This window comes from Podarcis tiliguerta (assembly GCF_965153285.1).
Source record: "Podarcis tiliguerta genome assembly, chromosome: 2".
NCBI classification, from domain to species: domain Eukaryota; kingdom Metazoa; phylum Chordata; class Lepidosauria; order Squamata; family Lacertidae; genus Podarcis; species Podarcis tiliguerta.
This window is the reverse complement of record NC_139535.1, coordinates 8,148,350-8,167,602: the sequence shown is the minus strand read 5'-3', so window position 1 is coordinate 8,167,602 and position 19,253 is coordinate 8,148,350. Positions and strand designations below refer to the sequence as shown.

At 46.5% G+C, this 19,253-nt stretch overlaps 1 protein-coding gene across 4 annotated transcripts; it reads left to right on the top strand.

Moving 5' to 3' along the window:
• Positions 1–33: 33 nt before the first annotated feature.
• LOC310670131 (uncharacterized protein) lies at positions 34–14,098 on the top strand. Of its 4 annotated transcripts, none has more exons than XM_083424827.1 (4): positions 34–528; positions 7,239–8,200; positions 9,664–9,778; positions 11,403–14,098. In XM_083424827.1, the coding sequence occupies exons 2-4, from the start codon at positions 7,418–7,420 to the stop codon at positions 13,535–13,537; spliced, it is 3,033 nt and encodes a 1,010-aa protein (XP_083280953.1). In that variant the 5' UTR covers positions 34–528; positions 7,239–7,417; the 3' UTR covers positions 13,538–14,098. The 4 variants fall into 4 exon arrangements, with proteins under 4 accessions (XP_083280953.1, XP_083280951.1, XP_083280952.1 ...); XM_083424825.1 differs by having other exon boundaries at positions 60–528; positions 11,400–14,098; XM_083424826.1 differs by lacking the exon at positions 34–528 and adding an exon at positions 4,575–4,628.
• Positions 14,099–19,253: the final 5,155 nt, after the last annotated feature.

Below are 19,253 nucleotides of genomic sequence, written 5' to 3'. Positions count from 1 at the left end.
GCCGGGGGTGGGGAGAGCCGTGCGCTTTGGACGCCTGCGCTGCTGCGCGCAGCTGCTGCGCTCTCTGAACTTAACTCGTGTCTGGCCAAGAATTGGATGGAGAGGGGGAGGAAGATGCCGTGGGCCGGGTCAGATCGCTAGTCGGAGAAGGATCGAGTTTGAAGGGATCCCACGGGGTCATCTAGTCCGACCCCCTGCAATGCAGGAATCTGTCACCCAACGTGCGGCTGGAACGCACAGCCCTGGGCATCAGAGCCGACTTCTTTTTTAAAAAATTATTTTATTTGGTTTTTCGGATTAAAGTTTTACAGTCACATATCCAACGTGCAGCATAAAAACAAGATTCCAAGGAATCTCTTGGATTTCCCTCCTCCCCTTTGTGGGTCCTACTGTTTATCATTTCCTCCTGCATCCTTTATGATAATCCAAATCTTTTAACCTCTCCATTGCATCCAAAATTCACCATTGAACTACAAGCGATATTCCAATCCTACTAACGATTTTAACTGTTTACAATGGTCTTTTAAGGTAAGTTATAAATTTCCCCCATTTGTTATTAAAATTTTTGGTCAAATCTTTTTTATTAAGTTTTGCATTGCAAATTTACATTAAAATAGTAAACATCAACATAATCATTTAGGATTCCCGGAATCCTTCGACTCCCCTCCGTCCTTCCAAATTTACCACTATCAATCTTTTTAAACTGCTTCTGTTATTTTCTCTACTTTTCTTAAGTAATCCATAATTTTTTGTACATTCCAAGCATTACTCAAATCCTGCCAAAGTTTTTAGTTGTTTACAATGTTCTCTTAAATACATTTTTAAATTTTCCCACTCCTTAAAGTTGTTCTCTTCCTGGTTTCTGATTTTCCGGGTCAATTTCACCATTTCAGCATAGTACATCATCTGGTCTCCCCCCCCCCCCCATAAAATATTTGAGGGCCCTAGGCCCTCCAAAAATATACCCTCCAACATTTCTCTGAGGAAAATAGGGATGTCATAGTCTATTATTATTATTATTATTATTATTAACCCCCTGCCCATCTAACTGGGTTGCCCCAGTCACCCTGGGCAGCTTCCAGCATGTATGAAAACATAATAAAACATCAAACATTAAAAAGCTTCCCTATTCAGGGCTGCCTTTAGATGGCTTCCAAAGCTTGTCTAGTTACTTATCTCCTTGGCTCAGGGGTTTGCATAACTATATTCTCCTACATTTCTTTGACGTCTGAATAATAATAATAATAATAATAATAATAATAATAATAATAATTTATTTATACCCCGCCCATCTGGCTGGGTTTCTGCAGCCACTCTGGGCTGCTTCCAACAAAATATTAAAATACAGTAGTCTGTTAAACATTAAAAGCTTCCCTAAAGAGGGCTGCCTTCAGATGTCTTCTAAAAGTCTGGTAGTTGTTCTCTTTGACATCTGGTGGGAGGCCACTACCGAGAAGGCCCTCCGCCTGGTTCCCTGTAACTTGGCTTATCGCAGTGAGGGAACCGCCAGAAGGCCCTTGGTGCTGGACCTCCAAGGCTGGACAATGGGGATGGAGATCCTCCTTCAGGTATACTGGGCTGAGGCTGTTTAGGGCTTTAAAGGTCAGCACCCACACTTTGAATTGTGCTCGGAAACATACTGGGAGCCAATGTAGGTCTTTCAGGACCAGTGTTATGTGGTCTCGGCGGCCACTCCCAGTCACCAGTCTAGCTGCCGCATTCTGGATTAATTGTACTTTCCAGGTCACCTTCAGAGGTAGCCCCATGTAGAGCGCATTGCAGTAGTCCAAGCGAGAGATAACTAGAGCATGCACCACTCTGGCAAGACAGTCCGCGGGCAGGTAGGGTCTCACCCTGCGTACCAGGTGGAGCTGGTAGACAGCTGCCCTGGACACAGAATTGACCTGTGCCTCCATGGACAGCTGTGAGTCCAAAATGACTCCCAGGCTGCGCACCTGCTCCTTCAGGGGCACAGTTACCCCATTCAGGACCAGGAAGTGTCCCCCACCTGCCTGCCTCCTGTCCCCCCAAAACAGTACTTCTGTCTTGTCAGGATTCAACCTCAATCTGTTAGCCGCCATCCCTGAAGGTGCAATGTTTCTTGTGGAAGCACTCAACGTTTTTTGCGTCAGTAGTCCATGCGCGAGATAACTAGACCATGCACCACTCTGGCGAGACAGTCCGCAGGCAGAATAGAGATGTCCAACGGAAAAGCGGGACTTCATCTTCCGTGGAGTACAAAAACCATGCTCCTTCCCCACCCCCATATTTTACAGCATCCTTTGCTGGAGTGCTGATTCTGATGAAACTGTTGTTTTACAGCATTCGACTACTCCTGAATATGGAGGCTCTACATAACCAACATGTCTTAAGAGCACAGGGGAGAGCATTGCTGTGCTCAGTTCCTGCTTGCAAGCTTCTCACATGCACCTGGTTGGGCTCTTTGAGAGCTACATAGGTCATTGGCCTGATCCAGTGGCCGGGCTTTTTTTGATGTTCTGTGTTTGTTTGTTTTAATGTTATTGAAATATTTTGACATAAAATACAATCAGAATCAAACTAGCCTACAAAAACAGAATTTTAAAAAGAACCAAAAGATATAAAAGCAAGAAGAAAAAAAGGGGGGAGAGAAAGGCCCTTTACCATATTTATATGCTATACAGTGGTACCTCGGGTTAAGTACTTAATTCGTTCTGGAGGTCTGTACTTAACCTGAAACTGTTCTTAACCTGAAGCACCACTTTAGCCAGTGGGGACTCCTGCTGCTGCTGCCGCTCCGCCGGAGCACGATTTCTGTTCTCATCCTGAAGCAAATTTCTTAACTTGAAGCACTATTTCTGGGTTAGTGGAGTAACCTGAAGCGTATGTAACCTGAGGTACCACTGTACTGTATTTCCTTAAATAAGTTGGAGTTCTTGTTATTAAATATACCAAGAAAAAAGCACACCAGGAACTCAGGCCAATGTAAGTTTCAATAGTGCGAGTGGTCCCTACTCGCAAATCAATAGTCAATTGTAACAAAAACTAATCCATTCAAAAGTATGTATTCTGGTAAGGATTACAAACTCAAATAGAGATTACAAACTCTAACAGAGATTACAAACTCAAACTCATAAAGATATGTATAACACAATAATTCGTTACAGTATTAAAGATAAGAGTTTATGAGTAGAGATAAGTTCATGTTAGTCCATAGTCGGATTCGACGTGGAGGTCTTGGTTTCAAACACTGAGCAGATTTCAATTATGGATCAGAAATCAGGACAAGGCCCTGTTTCGATGTATTCACCTTCATCAGCTAATTATTAAAGGGTCATGTAAGTTTGAAGAGACGCCTGCTTCTTGGGAGAAAAGCAATGACAAACCTAGACAGCATCTTAAAAAGTAGAGACATCACCTTGCCAACAAAGGTCCGTATAGTAAAAGCTATGGTTTTCCCAGTAGTGATGTATGGAAGTGGACCATAAAGAAGGCTGATCGCCGAAGAATTGATGCTTCTGAATTATGGTGCTGGAGGAGACTCTTGAGAGTCCCATGGACTGCAAGAAGATCAAACCTCTCCATTCTGAAGGAAATCAGTGTCCGACTCTTCGTGACCCCATGGACCAGAGCACGCCAGGCACTCCGTCTTCCACTGCCTCCCGCAGTTTGGCCAAACTCATGCTGGTAGCTTTGAGAACACTGTCCAACCATCTCGTCCTCTGTCATTCCCTTCTCCTTGTGCCCTCCATCTTTCCCAACATCAGGGTCTTCCCCAGGGAGTCTTCTCTTCTCATGAGGGGGCCAAAGTATTGGAGCCTCAGCTTCAGGATCTGTCCTTCCAGTGAGCACTCAGGGCTGATTTCCTTCAGAATGGAGAGGTTTGATCTTCTTGCAGGCCATGGGACCCTCAAGAGTCTCCTCCAGCACCATAATTCAAAAGCATCAATTCTTTGGCGATCAGCCTTCTTTATGGTCCAGCTCAGTGTAATAAATTAAAATAACAATAGCAGAAGAAATCAGTATTGGAACTCCCTGCCTTTTGACATCAGGCAGATGCCTTCACTGTAGAACCTTTATTTTTACAAGCCTATCCCGATATGAAGGATGTCAACATGTGTTTGAATCTTTTTTTAAAAAACTTTTCGCTGTTTTTAATTATTTCTGAACCTTTTAAATAGCTGTTTTTCCTGATGTTTCTTTATTAAAAAAATAATTTGTATTCTTCCTGTAAAACCACTTTGAGGGTGTCTTTTAAATTGTAGTCAAGCGGCACACAGATTTTGGTAACCTGAAATAAATGGGGTGGGTGGGAATGCATCGATAACAAGTGAGGCCACTGTAACAAAATGTTGCAGTGCTCCTGTTAAGGGATGGGAGCCATTCCGTTCCCATCACCCCATCTCTCTTTCTTTCTCACACACCCTTAGCATCTTTGGGAAGTGGAGCCTGCTTTTTTGATCGTTGTCTGGAAAAGGGGGAATTATTATTAATTTTCAGTGCGGCTGGGCAAGGGTTAAAGGCAGCGAGCTGCGGCTCCTAGAGAGGCGTGGGAACTGGAGTGGGCTGCTGGGGGTGGGGAAGGAAGGGAGGAACTTCCTTTTCCTCCTCCTCTTCTTTTTTTTGCACCCAGAGGCAGCACTTTGAGGGTGAGGAGGGGTGAGAGCAAAGCTGGGGGGCATTTGGGTTGCAGGGGTAGGGGGTTGAGGTGGTCCTAAGGAAGGCAGGGGGAGAAGAGGCATGCAGGCTGATGTTGCCTGCACGGGCTGGCAGCAGCTCTCCAAGGTTTCAGACAGGGGGGCATCCATTCCCAAGCTGGCCTGGGGATTCCCTTGGGGATTGACATTCTGCATGCCAAGCAGGTGCTCTGCCACTGAGCCACACTGGTTGGGCAGAAAAAGGGACCTGGGCAGAACTGGGACGCCCTTGGCCACAACTTAAGCTGAGTGGTTTGTTCTCTCAGCTGGTGAAATTCCCCCCCTTTAAGAGGAAGCCTCTGTCCTCCTGCTTGCTTGCCTTTAAAAAAAAAAAAATTAACTCAAACAATGCCTGAGCATGTTCCTGGTTCCCACCTCTAGAATGTATAACTCTATGGTGAGATTAATAGAACCGTACATTTGGAAGGAACCCTGAGGATCATCTAGTCCAGCCCCCTGCAATGCAGGAAGGTGTAGATATCCCCGTACAGGGATTGAATCTGCAACCTTGACATTATCGGCACCACGCTCTAACCAGCTGATCCCGCGTTAGATTTGAGCATCTGATTTGAACATCTGGGGTCAGGTCCGAGCAAGAGCATGCCTTGCCTTTTGCTGTTTGGTGAGAGTCTGTTTTTTAAAAAATGTCGGAAGTTTTATTTTATTTTTAATACAGTGGTACCTCGGGTTAAGTACTTAATTCGTTCCGGAGGTCCGTTCTTAACCTGAAACTGTTCTTAACCTGAAGCACCACTTTAGCCAATGGGGCCTCCTCCTGCTGCTGCGCCGCCGGAGCACGATTTCTGTTCTCACCCTGAAGCAAAGTTCTTAACCCGAGGTACTATTTCTGGGTTAGCGGAGTCTGTAACCTGAAGCGTCTGTAACCTGAAGCGTATGTAACCCGAGGTACCACTGTATTCTGTTGGAAGCCACCCAGAGTGGCTGGGGAAACCCAGCCAGATGAGTGGGGTATAAATAAATTAAAAAATTATTATTATTATTATATGTTCTCATTGTACCAAAGGATCTAAGCAAACGTTTCCATGTTCAGAGGTAGTGTACTTCCGAATACCAATTGCTGGGGGTGGGGCACTGCTGCCTTCTAGGTCCTGCATGTCGGCTTTCAAGATTGGCCCCTGCTGGGCAAGGTGTGATGGATATTTGGTCTGATCTTCTGTTGATAATAATAATAATAATATTTTTTTATTTATACCCTGCCCTTCCCAGTTCAGAAAACCGGGCTCCAGGCGGCTAATAACAAATTTAAAACACTTAATTGTAGAAGCGGCATAAAATACAGTATAAAAACATGAATAACAATAAAATTCAAAGTTCAGAAATCAGTTTGGGGGAAATCCATCCAATAAGCGTTAGATAGTCACCAGGGCTAGCTGGCTAAATTAATCCTACTTGGGCCAGCGAGGAGGCCAGGGGAGAATTAGCTGTGGGGTCTCGGAGCGGGTGATCTTCATAAAAGGGGAGGGGGAGGGAAGAGAAGGGAAATAAAAGATCAGGCTGAATTCAAATTAAAGGCCAGGCGGAATAGCTCTGTCTTACAGGCCCGGCGGAAGGAGGTTAAATCCTGAAGGACCCTCTTCTTATGGGACAGAGCATTCCACCAGGTTGGAGCCGTCACTGAGAAGGCCCTGGTCCTGGTGGAGGATAGTCTGACTTCCTTAGGGCCCAGGACCTCTAAACTATGGTTATTCATGGACTTTAAGGTCCTTTGCGGGGCAGACCAGGAGAGGCGGTCCCGTAAATACGAGGGCCCTAAGGCTAGAATAGCATTAGTCGTTTTTGCTGCTGCATCACACCGTTGGCTCATGTCCAGCATGTGGTCTTTCTGCTTTCTACTTCCTTCATAGCATAATTCTTCCATGCATAATTCTATACATTTCTGTAATGTTGCCTCTTACACCTCCTTTTTCTATACAGTTGTACCTTGGTTGTCAAACGCCTTGCTACTTGAAAGTTTTGGCTCCTGGGTGCCGCAAAACTGGAAGCAAGTGTCCCGGTTTGCGAACATTCATTGGAAGCCGAACGTGTGACGCGGTTTCTGCAGCTTCCAATTGCATGCAGGAAGCTTCTGCAGCCAATCGGAAGCCACGCCTTGGTTGTCGAAGGTTTTTGGAAGTCGAACGGACTTCTGGAACGGATCCTGTTCGAAAACCAAGATACAACAGTACTGAAAAGCCTCAAGTGCAGTAACCTTTCCTTTCTGAATGTGTACATTCAAATGTAAGATAAAACATGTGCAAAGGGACTTGACAGGAAGTCAAAGTTGAAGAAAAGATTTTGGAAGATAAAAAGGGAAAAAATATTTACTTTCATTATTATCATTTTGTGTGCGGGTGTGGGTGTCTGCACATATGTGTGTTGTTGTTTGCAATGCTTGGGAGGAAATAAGACGGTAAATAACAAATAACAACCTAAATATCGATGTATGTAATTTTATTTCTTAATTATATTTAGTGGTAGTATGGCTGTATTGCTTTTTGTAACATAAAATCATTCAATAAAAATTATTTTTTTAAAAAAACACCTTTCCTTTCTGTTCTTCAGAAAAAAACGAATCTTCCAGTGTGGGGAGAGAGCCCTACGGCTGGCTGTGTAGCTGAGGGGTTTTGAAATGTCGCCACTCCGTTTGGTCCGCTTCTCGAAATTGCCCAAGGCTTGATGGTTGGCATGTAGGCTGAGAGTGATGCAACAGCGGAACTGGTTGAACCAAGCCCAAAGACAAAATGGCCGCTGAGCAAAGGACGGTGTCCTGTTTGGCTCCCCACCCGTATGAGGCTGTGGTGGAGAAGGAAGTGAAAATGGAAGAGCTGGACCCGGCCGGGTCCACCCCACCAGAGGGGCCAAAACGTTTCAGAAAGACCCCCCAAGGTGGGACCATTGGGGAATGCCTCAGCCGGGCCATTGCGAAGCGAGCCGGGTGCGAACTGGACGGTGGGTTGTTGTCCCATTGCTGGGAAGCCCCGTGGCAGGAGTTCCTGAAGAACGTACAGTCTCCATTTTCCGGGTGGACCAGCTCTCCGCAGCTCCCCGTTCCATTGGCGCTCTCGGAAACGTCGGCCGGGGTTTGCCAGGGCCCCGTGCGAGAAGCGGCGAGCGGGCTTCCTTCAGGCATCAGAGAGGGGTCCACCAGAACCGACCCCTTGGATACACAGCCCAGAGAGAAAGCGGGTTGCGGGGCTGTGAAGGGGGAGACCCCGCACGAGGGAGAGACTGCCGGCACCGAAACGCGGCGCCGACGTTTCCGCTGGTTCTGCTACCAGGAGGTCGAGGGGCCCCGGGAAGTCTGGGCCCGGCTGCGGGAGCTCTGCTGTGAGTGGCTGAGGCCCGAGCTCAACTCGAAGGAGCAGATCGTGGATTTGGTGATCCTGGAGCAGTTCCTGGCCATCTTGCCGGAGGAGATCCAGAGCTGGGTGGGCGAAGGCGGGCCGGAGACCTGTGCCCAGGCGGTGGCCCTGGCCGAAGACTTCCTTCTGAGGCAGCAGGAGGCAGAGAGGTGGAAACAGGAGGTGAGGATAGTTCCCACCATCCCACACTCTGAAGGGGTCTCAATTGGGGTTGGCAGCGAGCGCTTTAGTCCTGTAGCATCCCAAGTCGGGTAAGGGAAAAAAGCCCCAGTAGATCAACAGATGCCACAGAAAAGAGGGTACAGACTTGGATGATGATTACTTCATTGTTGTGTATTTCCTTTGCACCTCCAAGGAGCTCAAGGTGGCAGGCATGGTCCTCTCCCCTCCCCGTATTATCCTCACAAAACCCTGTGAGGTAAGGTAGGCTGAGAAGCAGCGACTGACAGGTCACAGGTCACCCAGAAAGTTTCACGGCCGAGTGGGGATTTTAACCCGGGTCTCCTGGGGTCTAGTCCAACTCTCTCGCTGCTGGAGCAAATGGTTTAGTTGAGATGTTCCTGCCAGAAGGTGATAATGATGGTTGTAACAACAACAACAACAATAATATTTAAGATTGTTACTCGTGGAATCCATAATAACTGGCCATAATAAAGCAATAGGCAAGTATTGATATAAAAATTAATGATAATACAATAGTAGTAATTAAAGATAATAACTTATTATTTCATTATTGTGTCATGTTAATAGTACAATTGTGAAGAAAAATAATGATGCTAAATAAATTTTGAATTTGTTATTTAGTAATAAATATGCATTAATAATAAAAATCAGACACTAGTAGTACAGTGTAATTGTTGATTTGTTGTTTTAAAAATAGATTAATGGCATGCGAAGTTATTACGGAAGTGGGACCTGTGAATTGCTTCTGTTCACGGTGCCAAACTGCCATGCTATCTGTCTTGAATGCTTTCGTTGAGATTCCTGCAATGTAGGTGGTTGTACTAGATGACCTCAGGGCCACCTCCAAGCTTTTATGATTCTATGCCCCCCTTTTCCAGGATACTCCATTTCATTATTTGCTTCTCCTCCTGCACTCTCCAGTTTCCAAGTAGAATCATCATCATCACCATCATCCCACCCATCTTGTCTGGGTTTCCCCAGCCACTCTGGGTGGCTTACAGGATATCTAAAAACATAATAAAGGTAAAGGGTAAAGGGACCCCTGACCATTAGGACCAGTCGTGGCCGACTCTGGGGTTGCGGCGTTCATCTCGCTTTCTTGGCCGAGGGAGCCGGCGTACAGCTTCCGGGTCATGTGGCCAGCATGACTAAGCCGCTTCTGGCGAACCAGAGCAGCGCACGGAAACGCCGTTTACCTTCCCACCAGAGCAGTACCTATTTATCTACTTGCGCTTTGACGTGCTTTCAAACTGCTAGGTTGGAAAAACATCAAATTCCCAGTTCCCTGCCTCCTCAGCCTGTTTATAAATATATATTACTTAGTTATTTAAACCAATAAATACGAGTTAATTCTTTAAAAAGGAAAAGTACCCTATGTGAACTGACCACTCGAGTCACACTGCGATGCTTCGCCTCCAAACCACTGGCTTACTGCGTTTCAGGTGCTGGGAGAATTTGAGGAGGTGGCGATGAGTTTCTCTCGAGAAGAGGATTCTGGAAAGAGGCCCCACCCCAGGGAGATCAAGCAAGAAGGCCAGCGGGGGCCCACGTTACTGGGTAAGCATCTTTCACTGTAGCAGTGGTTTTCCCGCCCCTCTCCCCATATTACCTTGCTATTGTTTGCCGCCCTGGACTTCTTTGGGAGGATTTTTTCAAAATTTCAGAAACAATTTTCCTGCATTGCAGGGGGTTGGACTAGATGACCCTTGGGTCCTTTTGTAGGGATTGGATGGGATTACCATAAGGAATTATAAAATATACATCAAGCCATCGTGTCCACGATGAACGCATTGTGTTGACTGGGTTTGATATATTGATGATGATTTCTGAGTAAATCCTGTAAGATTCTACATTCATGCCCTTTTCTTTTTTTTTTTTTAAAAAATAATTTTTATTGATTTAAAACACAAATATACAATTTCATCCAATCTTTGACAAACAAATTCTCTCTTTTTTGGACTTCCCTCAGCTTCTCTGTCAATCATCCATCTCTGCCTCTTGGTTACGCATTCCTTTCTTAGCATTGTCATTAATCTTCCCTCCCACTACTCTTATTTCTTTTTAACAATACATCTCAGCTTTCACAGTGCTTCTTGAAATCCCACTAACGTTGTTTGAACATCACATGTGTTTTTCAGATATTCTACAAATTTCCCCCAGTCTTCGATGAATTTTTGGTCCTTAAGATATCTTATTTTCCCAGTTAATTTGTCCAATTCTGCATAGTCTGTTAGTTTCAGTCTCCAGTCTTCGATCGTCGGCATTTCCTCTTGCATTCATGCCCTTTTGCCTCTACTGCCCATTTTTCTTTCTTCACAAGTCACGTACACACTTCAACAGACAGGCAGGCCTCCTGGGTCATCTAAAGACTATGGGCAGTTTCTTTGATGTAGCTTTTCTAATAGGTAATCTTAGGATATTAATCTTAGGGCCAGGAAACAGGTTTCACATTAAGGTGATAATGGGCACTGTCCTCCTGGCCATCCTTCTTATCATGTGTACTGATTGTTTATGATCTCCGGGGTTGGGGTATTCGCTCCTTTGTAGTTTTTATTCATTTACTCCAGAGTATGTATGCCTAACTAGTGTTTATAGTTTAACTTTGTCCCCACCTGAGGTTTGTTTGAATGCTCAGAGGAAATCTGATTGGTTCTTACGAGCAACGTGTAAAGGATTCTTTTGCTAATAAAATGGCCTGGTGAGGGGTGTGGTGAACACACTTTCTCCGAGAGCCTTGCAGATCAAAGCCTCGTGTCTTATTTTAATCAGGGTCCATTCCTTCCTTTGGCCTCAGAACGCAACACCTTTCTAGCCTTACAATTCTGTGATTCGATGATGATGGTACAGTAAGATTTCCCAAGAAAATGCTGCCCCTAACCGAACAGAGAAAAGTCTAGAGATGCAAAAAGGAGGGGAAGCTGGGAATTCCCCCTCCCCAGTTGTTTCTCAGTCCTTCACATCTTCTTGTCACCTTGGCTGAACGACTTCTGGGTCTCCACAACAAGAAACGTGAGGTTTTGTTCCGTTGTTTGTTTCTCCAGCAACTGGTGTTCAGAGATAGACTAATTCTGAACATGAAGGTTCCATTTAGGCTTTCTAAGAAAAGCCCTGCTAGGTCAGGCCAGCATACTGTCTTTTCCAGGTTCCATTTTTAACAAGCTTCTGTTTTTTATTCCAGCAGGCCATGGCTGGGAGAGCGAGGAAGAAAGGCCCTCATTTGAGGTGCCGTTGGAAAGAATAAAGCCTCGAGACCCAGAAGAGGGCTTTGGGGATCAAGACGGGACGAGGCAGGAAGAGAGAATACAAACAGACAAGAGTCAGAGTGATAAATCCACCCTTTGCCGGAGTGCTGAATCTGGTGAAACTGTAGCACAACGAAGAATTTCCACGGGAAAGCGACAGTTTGTGTGCAATATTTGTGGGAAAGCTTTTACTCAGAAATCAAACCTCAACAGGCATCAGAGAATCCACACGGGAGGGGAAAAGTATCAGTGCTTGAAGTGTGGGAAAACCTTTAATTGGGAGACTAGCTTTACCAGACACCAGAGATTCCATACGGGTGAAAAGCCTTACCCGTGCTTAGAATGCGGGAAGAGCTTCAGCCGGAGTGCAAACCTTATTATCCATCAGAGAATTCACACAGGAGAGAAACCGCACCAGTGCATAGACTGTGGTCAGAGCTTTAGTCATATCTCCAACCTCATCAGGCACCACAGAGTTCATACTGGAGAGAAGCCTTATAAATGTCTGGAGTGTGGGAAGGGTTTCACTCAAAAATCAAACCTTATCAAACATCAGAGCGTGCACTCGGACGACAAACCACACAGGTACTCTTCTTATGGGAAGAGATTCAGTCAGAGGCCAAACCACAACAGACTCGAAAGGATTCCGTTTGGGGAAAACACATGCAAATGCTTCAAGTGTGGGAAGGTCTTTTCCCGGAGAGGGAACCTCCTCAGACATCAGAGCATCCACACAAAAGATAAGCCCCATAAGTGTCCGGAATGCGGGAAGCGTTTCAACCAGAGAACAAACCTTGACGCTCACCAGAGAATTCACACCGGAGAGAAGCCTTACAAATGTCCGGACTGTGAAAAAAGCTTTCGGTGGAGAGCACACCTCCTCATACACAAGAGACTGCACACAGGGGAGAAACCGCACAAGTGTGGTGATTGTGGGCAGAGCTTTAGCCAGAGATCCAACCTTGTGAGACATCACCGAATCCACACTGGAGAGAAGCCCTACCGATGCTCAGACTGTGGGAAGAGCTTTGGTCAGAAATCAAACCTGATCAAACATCAAAAGATTCACACTGAAGACGATGCTCTCAATCCGAAACCAAACTGTATTTGGCGCGAAAGAATTATCACAGGAGAAAACCTGTATAAGTGTTTCAGATGTGGGAAAACATTTTCCCGGAGAGGGAACCTTCTTCGACATCAGAGCATCCACAGCAGGGAGAAACCACACAAATGCTCTGACTGTGGGAAGAGGTTCAATCAGAGAACGAACCTCATCAGCCACCAGAGGATTCACACAGGTGAGAAGCCTTTCAAATGTTCGGATTGTTGGAAGAGTTTTCGTCAGAGTCCACACCTTATCAAACATCAGAAAGTCCATACAGAAGAGGAGGTATCATACAGAATTTCAGGTTGTCCGAAAAGTGTAGATCCAGGGTTGAACCCTAGCAGACATGAGAGAATTGAGGTGGGAGAAACCCCGTATGAATGCCTTAAGTGTGGGAAAATATTTAATTGGCAATCAAACTTCATCAGGCATCAGAAAATCCATGCTGGTGAGGAGCCTCACAAATGCTCTGACTGCGGGGGGAAATTCAACCGAAGGAAAAACCTCATTGCCCACCAGAGAATCCACATGAGAGACAAGCCCTACAAATGTCCAGATTGTGAACAGAGCTTCACGTGGGAAGCTCACCTTATCATCCATCAAAGAATCCACACGGGAGAGAAACCCCATCAATGCACAGAGTGCGGGCAGAGCTTCAGCCAGAGGTCCAACCTTATCCGGCATCAGAGAATCCACACGGGGGAGAAGCCCTACAAATGTACAGACTGTGGCCAGAGTTTCAGTCAGAGAACGCACCTTGTTGTACATCAGAGAACGCACACGGGAGAGAAACCGCACAAATGCCTGGACTGTGGGCAAGGCTTCAGTCAAAGGGCGCACCTTACAGTGCACCGGAGAATCCACACAGGGGAGAAGCCCCACAGGTGCGTGGACTGTGGGCAAGGCTTCTGCCAAAGATCTAATCTTATCAGGCATCAGAAGACCCATGCCTGCGAGAAGAACAAATAAGAGATGCTTCCATTGAAGCCCGTGCTGAGGACAGGGCCAAAACCATTATATAGCACAGGCTGAGAGAGTGACACTTTTACAAAAACTCCAGTCTTGCTAGGCATCTTGGCAGGAACAGAGACTAGGAGGCACTGCCTGTGCCCATAAAGTTGGGTGGGGACACGAGACCTCTCCTCCAGCTCCCCTTCCTTCTTCTAAGCCTTGCAAAATAGCGACAGCAGCCAGTGGCTTGCGATGGACCAGCTACACTTGAAAAGCATCTGGAACCCATTCTGACTTGGGGGAAACACCCGAGGCAAGGACTGGGGAACCCGTGGCCCTCCCAGATCCTGCCGGACTCCAACTCCCATCAGCCTCAGCCAGCATGACCAAAGTTATTGCGGAATGATGGGAGTTGTAGTATTGATGGCATCTGAACAGCCAAAGGTTCCTTATTCCTGGCCTAGGCAAGGTGGGGGATTCTCTGAATTGGATTCTTCATTCTTTTCTACCCGCTGCCTCTGTCTATTGTCTCATCTTTCAGATCAGCTTTCTGGTTCTATTAAACCCCTTGTGAAGCCGAAGATCTCAGTCTCCTGTTCTCTGTTTTGCTTCCTCTTCCTGGAATTCTAGGGTGGCGCTGTGGGTTAAACCACGGAGCCTAGGGCTTGCCAATCAGAAGGTTGGCAGTTCAAATCCCCGCGACGGGGTGAGCTCCCGTTGCTCGGTCCCTCCTCCTGCCCACCTAGCAGTTCGAAAGCACGACAAAGTGCAAGTAGATAAATAGGTACCACTCCAGCGGGAAGTTAAACGGCATTTCTGTGCGCTGCTCTGGTTCACCAGAAGCGGCTTAGTCATGCTGGCCACATGACCCGGAAGCTGTACGCCGGCTCCCTCGGCCAATAAAGCAAGATGAGCTCCGCAACCCCAGAGACGGTCATGACTGGACCTAATGGTCAGGGGTCCCTTTACCTTTACCTGGAATTCTGCATCTCCTCCCAATCCAGCCTTCTCAGATACCCAGTGCTAGCTTTCCCAGACAGGACCCGTCTTTGCCTCCTGTCCGCTCCTCCCCAACATGCCCTTCTTTCTCTTAGAAGGTAAGGCTTTGGGCATGAGATCGACTTCTTTCTTTTGCTCCATTGTACAGCACCTGGCACACAGAGGCCCCTTTACAAAACAGCAGCCCTAAGAATAAATGCATCGTGCTTAGAAGGCTGGAGATTGTTCAGTTACTCAAGCGAGGACTGTACAGGTGAGCTCGCTGCTAAAAGCGACAAAGGTCTAGGGATGATAAAAGGTAAAGGTAAAGGTACCCCTGCCTGTACAGGCCAGTCGTGACCGACTCTGGGGTTCTGCGCTCATCTCACTCAAGAGGCCGGGGGCCAGCGCTGTCCGAAGACATTTCCGGGTCACGTGGCCAGCGTGACGAAGCTGCACTGGTGAGCCAGCACCAGCGCAGCACACAGAAACGCCGTTTACCTTCCCGCTATAAAGCGGTACCTATTTATCTACTTGATATTGAAATTGAAATACCGTATTTTTCGCTCTATAAGACGCACCAGACCACAAGACGCACCTAGTTTTTGGAGGAGGAAAACAAGAAAAAAAATATTCTGCATCTCAGAAGCCAGAACAGCAAGAGGGATCGCTGCGTAGTGAAAGCAGTGATCCCTCTTGCTGTTCTGGCTTCTGGGATAGCTGCGCAGCCTGCATTCGCTCCATAAGACGCACACACATTTCCCCTTTTTAGGAGGGAAAAAGTGAGTCTTATAGAGCAAAAAATACGGTACTTTATTGTCACTTGTACAACTTGTATACAGTGAGATTACACGAGCACCCCCCACTCAGCTCTCTTAGTCTTAATTCCCCTCGTTTACTGACGCACACACACCAAACCCGAAAGTCAGTTGCCCTGTTGTTATCTTTTCATTCAGCAGCCTAACAGCCCACGGATAGAAGCTGTTCTTTACTCTGTTGGTGCGACTAATCATGCTTCTATATCTTCTGCCCGAGGGCAGGAGATCAAGAAAGTGCCGGCCAGGGTGTGAATCATCCCTGAGAACTTTCCTCACTCTCCTGAAGCAAGTTCTTCCACTGTTTCATCCAGTGGATTCACGGGACAGCCCATAATATATTGTGCTGTATTCACCACCCTTTGTAGGCACTTCCTATCAGTTGATGTCAAACCAGCGTACCACACCGTGATGCAGTATGAAAGGACACTTTCTATTGTTGACCGGTAGAAGGAGATCATCAAATGTTGATTGACATCGTTCTTCCGCAATACTCTGAGGAGATGGAGTCTCTGTTGGGCTTTCTTAACCACCTGGGTTGTACGGTATTTATTTTCCAAGTAAGGTCATGACATCATCGCGAAACCTGCATCTTCATCCAGTGGCAGCCTAGAGCGTGGAGATAGAGGCGGAGGGAACTGTATGCAGAAGGCCCTGTGTTCAATCCCCGACATCTTCGCTTAGGACTAGGAGACTGAAACCATGGAGAGCTGCTGCCAGTCAGTGCAGGCCGCACTGTGCTAGATAGACCAATGGCCTTACCCTGCATTTGGCTGATTTCTACATTATCACCCCATGCCAGTTATATTTTTGCCCCATTCATATGACAGGCTTTAACCAAAGGATCTCAAGTACGCAGGGCAGGTTACAACGAGATAATAATAATAGTACAACCGTAGCAATACTAATAATAAAAATAAAAAATTATTATTTATAGCCCACCCATCTAGTTGGGTTTCACCAGCCACTCTGGGCGGCTCCAAACAGAATATTAAAAACACAACAAAACACCAAACGTTAAAAATTTCCCTAAACAGGGCTACCTTCAAGATGTCTTCTAAAAGTCAGATAGTTGTTTATCTGTTTTGACATCTCCTGGGAGGGCGTTCTACAGGTCGGGCACCACTGCTGAGAAGGCCTTCTGCTTGGTTCCCTGTAACCTCACTTCTCACAGTGAGGGAACTGCCAGAAGGCCCTCAGAGGTGGATCTCAGTGTCCAGGCTGAACGATGGGGGTGGAGATAAATAAGATATATTTTATTTCTGCCATATATTTTGGAAAGTTGTTTGTCGTCTACTGATCTGGACACATTTAGATATCACAGCCAAATTTTGCACAAAATTCCTGAAAGGACAGAGCAGGGTGTTGTGTATGGATACCACTGGATGCCATTTTGAATCAAGATGGCGGGCTGAACCTTTCAAAAATGAAGACGCTCCTTCAGGTATACTGGGCTGAGGCTGTTTAGGGCTTTAAAGGTCAGCACCAACACTTTGAATTGTGCTCGGAAATATACTAGGAGTCAATGTAGGTCTTTCAGGACTGGTGTTATATGATCCCAGCAGCCACTCCCGGTCACCAGTCTAGCTGCCACATTCTGGATTAGTTGTAGTTTCCGGGTCACCTTCAAAGGTAGCCCCACATACAGCGCACTGCAGTAGTCCAAGCGGGAGATAACCAGAGCATGCACGACTCTGGCAAGGCAGTCTGTGGGCAGGTAGGGTCTCAGTCTGCGTACCAGACGGAGCTGGTAGACAGCTGCCCTGGACACAGAACTGACCTGTGCCTCCATGGACAGCTGTGAGTCCAAAACAACTCCCAGGCCACACTTGGTCCTTCAGGTTACGCCATTCAGGACCAGGATTTCACCACCACCCTGATCACCCGGGGTTAAATCCTGCTGCTCTGGCCAGTGGCCATGGCATTTGGGCCATGCAATTGCAAATCCAACCCACTGGTGGGTCAAATCCCCCCCCCCTTGTATCACTGTAGGGAGACTTGGGAGCCCTGAGAGATCAATAGGGAAAAAACACTCGGGTGGAGAAAGTGGGAGATAGAGTGGGCTTAGTTTTATTAAATTTACATCGCGCTTCTAGCTACAAATAACCCCAAACTATTTACAACCAAAGTAAAAATGCAATTATAAAAAGCACATAAACATTAATATTCTAGGAGACAGTATTGTGAGTCCTTGACGTAATTTGCCCCACCCAGCCAAAGGCCCTATTGCCACCGTAGATCTAAAGCATCGTACAGCTTTAAACAGTTGTGGCTACCCCCAAAGAATCCTGGGAAATGTAGTTTGTTAAGAGTGCTGAGAATTGTTAAGAGACCCCATTCCCCTCATAGAGTTACAATGGGCAGAGCTGTTTAACAGTCAATCCCTCTATGAGCAATGAAGGAAATATTGATTTATAGAAAATGGAATTGATGTGTGTTGGGCTTGGAGTGGATGTTTTGAGTAATTTTCTGTATATAGTTGGCAGACAAAGAATAGGAAGGTCTCCTTTTTCTCTCCCCCCTTTTCTCTTCTTTTTTCTCTTCCTCTTTTGTGTTTTTTAGTTTTTTAAAATTTTTGATAAAATATATGTGATAGTAACCTTTGTATATTTTCTTTCAAACTTTAAATAACATTTATTGGGGAAATAAATCCCTCTCCCTGGGGAACTCTGGCAACTGTAGCACTGAGGGAAACAACTTTCAGCACCCTTAACAAACTACAATTCCCAGGATTCTTTGGGGGAACCATGACCGTTTCAAGTGGTGCGGTACGGCTTTACGTGTGTCGTGCAGATGGGGCCTACGTTGAACACTAAAAAACAAGACAAACATATCACTAGTGCTGCCAGGAAAACAAAGACGCCTTGCTGCAACAATGACACTGTTGGTGGGCCTCCCTAGGGAAAGCATTCCAGAAGGGGCCAATACAGAAAAGGCCCCGTTCTCTTGCCCCCACCCTCTGGGGCCTGGTGAGCAAGGAAGAAACCTCAGATGACAAACTGACTGTCCTGGCAGATCTGCAGACCTACCCACAAGTAGAGAACATTGGAAAGTGAGGGGGAAATGGATTATTATTGCAAGAAAATGATTGGAACGGAATGGCTAGGCAACAGGGAGACCTTTGTGGTTGGAAGACAGTCTTGTATGGCCTAAGAAATTATTGGCCTGTTAATTGAGAAGAATGTATGGAGTTCTACCTCTTGGGCAAATGAGGAACCTTTCTTCAACTCGAGGGCCACATTCCTTTCCGGACAACCTGCCAGGGGCCACATACAAGTGCTGGGTGGGGCCAGAGGCAAAAGTGAGCAAAGCAACAAATGTCCATTTTTCTTCTATAGAATAGGCCGGCTCCTACAGCCACCCACCCCTCGATCCTGCCTCCAGGCAAGCAAGAAGCGCAGTCACGAGTTCGAGGATGCGGCCTGGCCAGACCGGCACACTTGAGGATGCTGCAAATAGCCAATGAGGGGACCTGGCCCGAGAAAGAGTCTTCAAGAGTCAAATACAGGGGCTTAGAGGCCCCCAGTCCCAAGGTTCTCCATCTCTGTTCTAGGGGGTAGTTTTCTCACAGGAACAGCCTGCTGGATCAGACCCGTCTAATGCGGCATCCTGTTCTCATACGAGCCTGCAAGCAGAAACTTAGCCCCACAGCAACTTCCCCCCGGTCCTGCTGTTTCTAGCAACCGGTATTCAGAGACGTTACTGAATGGAAACAAGCAGAATTGAAGAATTTAGGACAGTGTTTCCCCAACATGGGGTTCCAGCTGATTCTTGGACTACAACTCCCATCATACCTAGATAGCAGGACCAGTGGTCAGGGACGATGGGGATTGTAGTCCACAAACAGCTGGAGACCCAAGTTTGGGAAACACTGGTTTAGGAGAACGTTCCAACAAAATATTTATCTAGCCACGTTGTTGGGGGGAGCAGCTAAGGCACAG

Bases quoted from the DNA above. Each gene is read 5' to 3' on its own strand.
- LOC310670131 (XM_083424825.1), top strand. From the start codon at position 7,418: ATGGCCGCTGAGCAAAGGACGGTGTCCTGTTTGGCTCCCCACCCGTAT. The intron at 8,201-9,663 runs GTGAGGATAGTT...ACTGCGTTTCAG, and splicing joins CAGAGAGGTGGAAACAGGAG to GTGCTGGGAGAATTTGAGGA. The intron at 9,779-11,399 runs GTAAGCATCTTT...TTTTTATTCCAG, and splicing joins GCGGGGGCCCACGTTACTGG to CAGGCCATGGCTGGGAGAGC.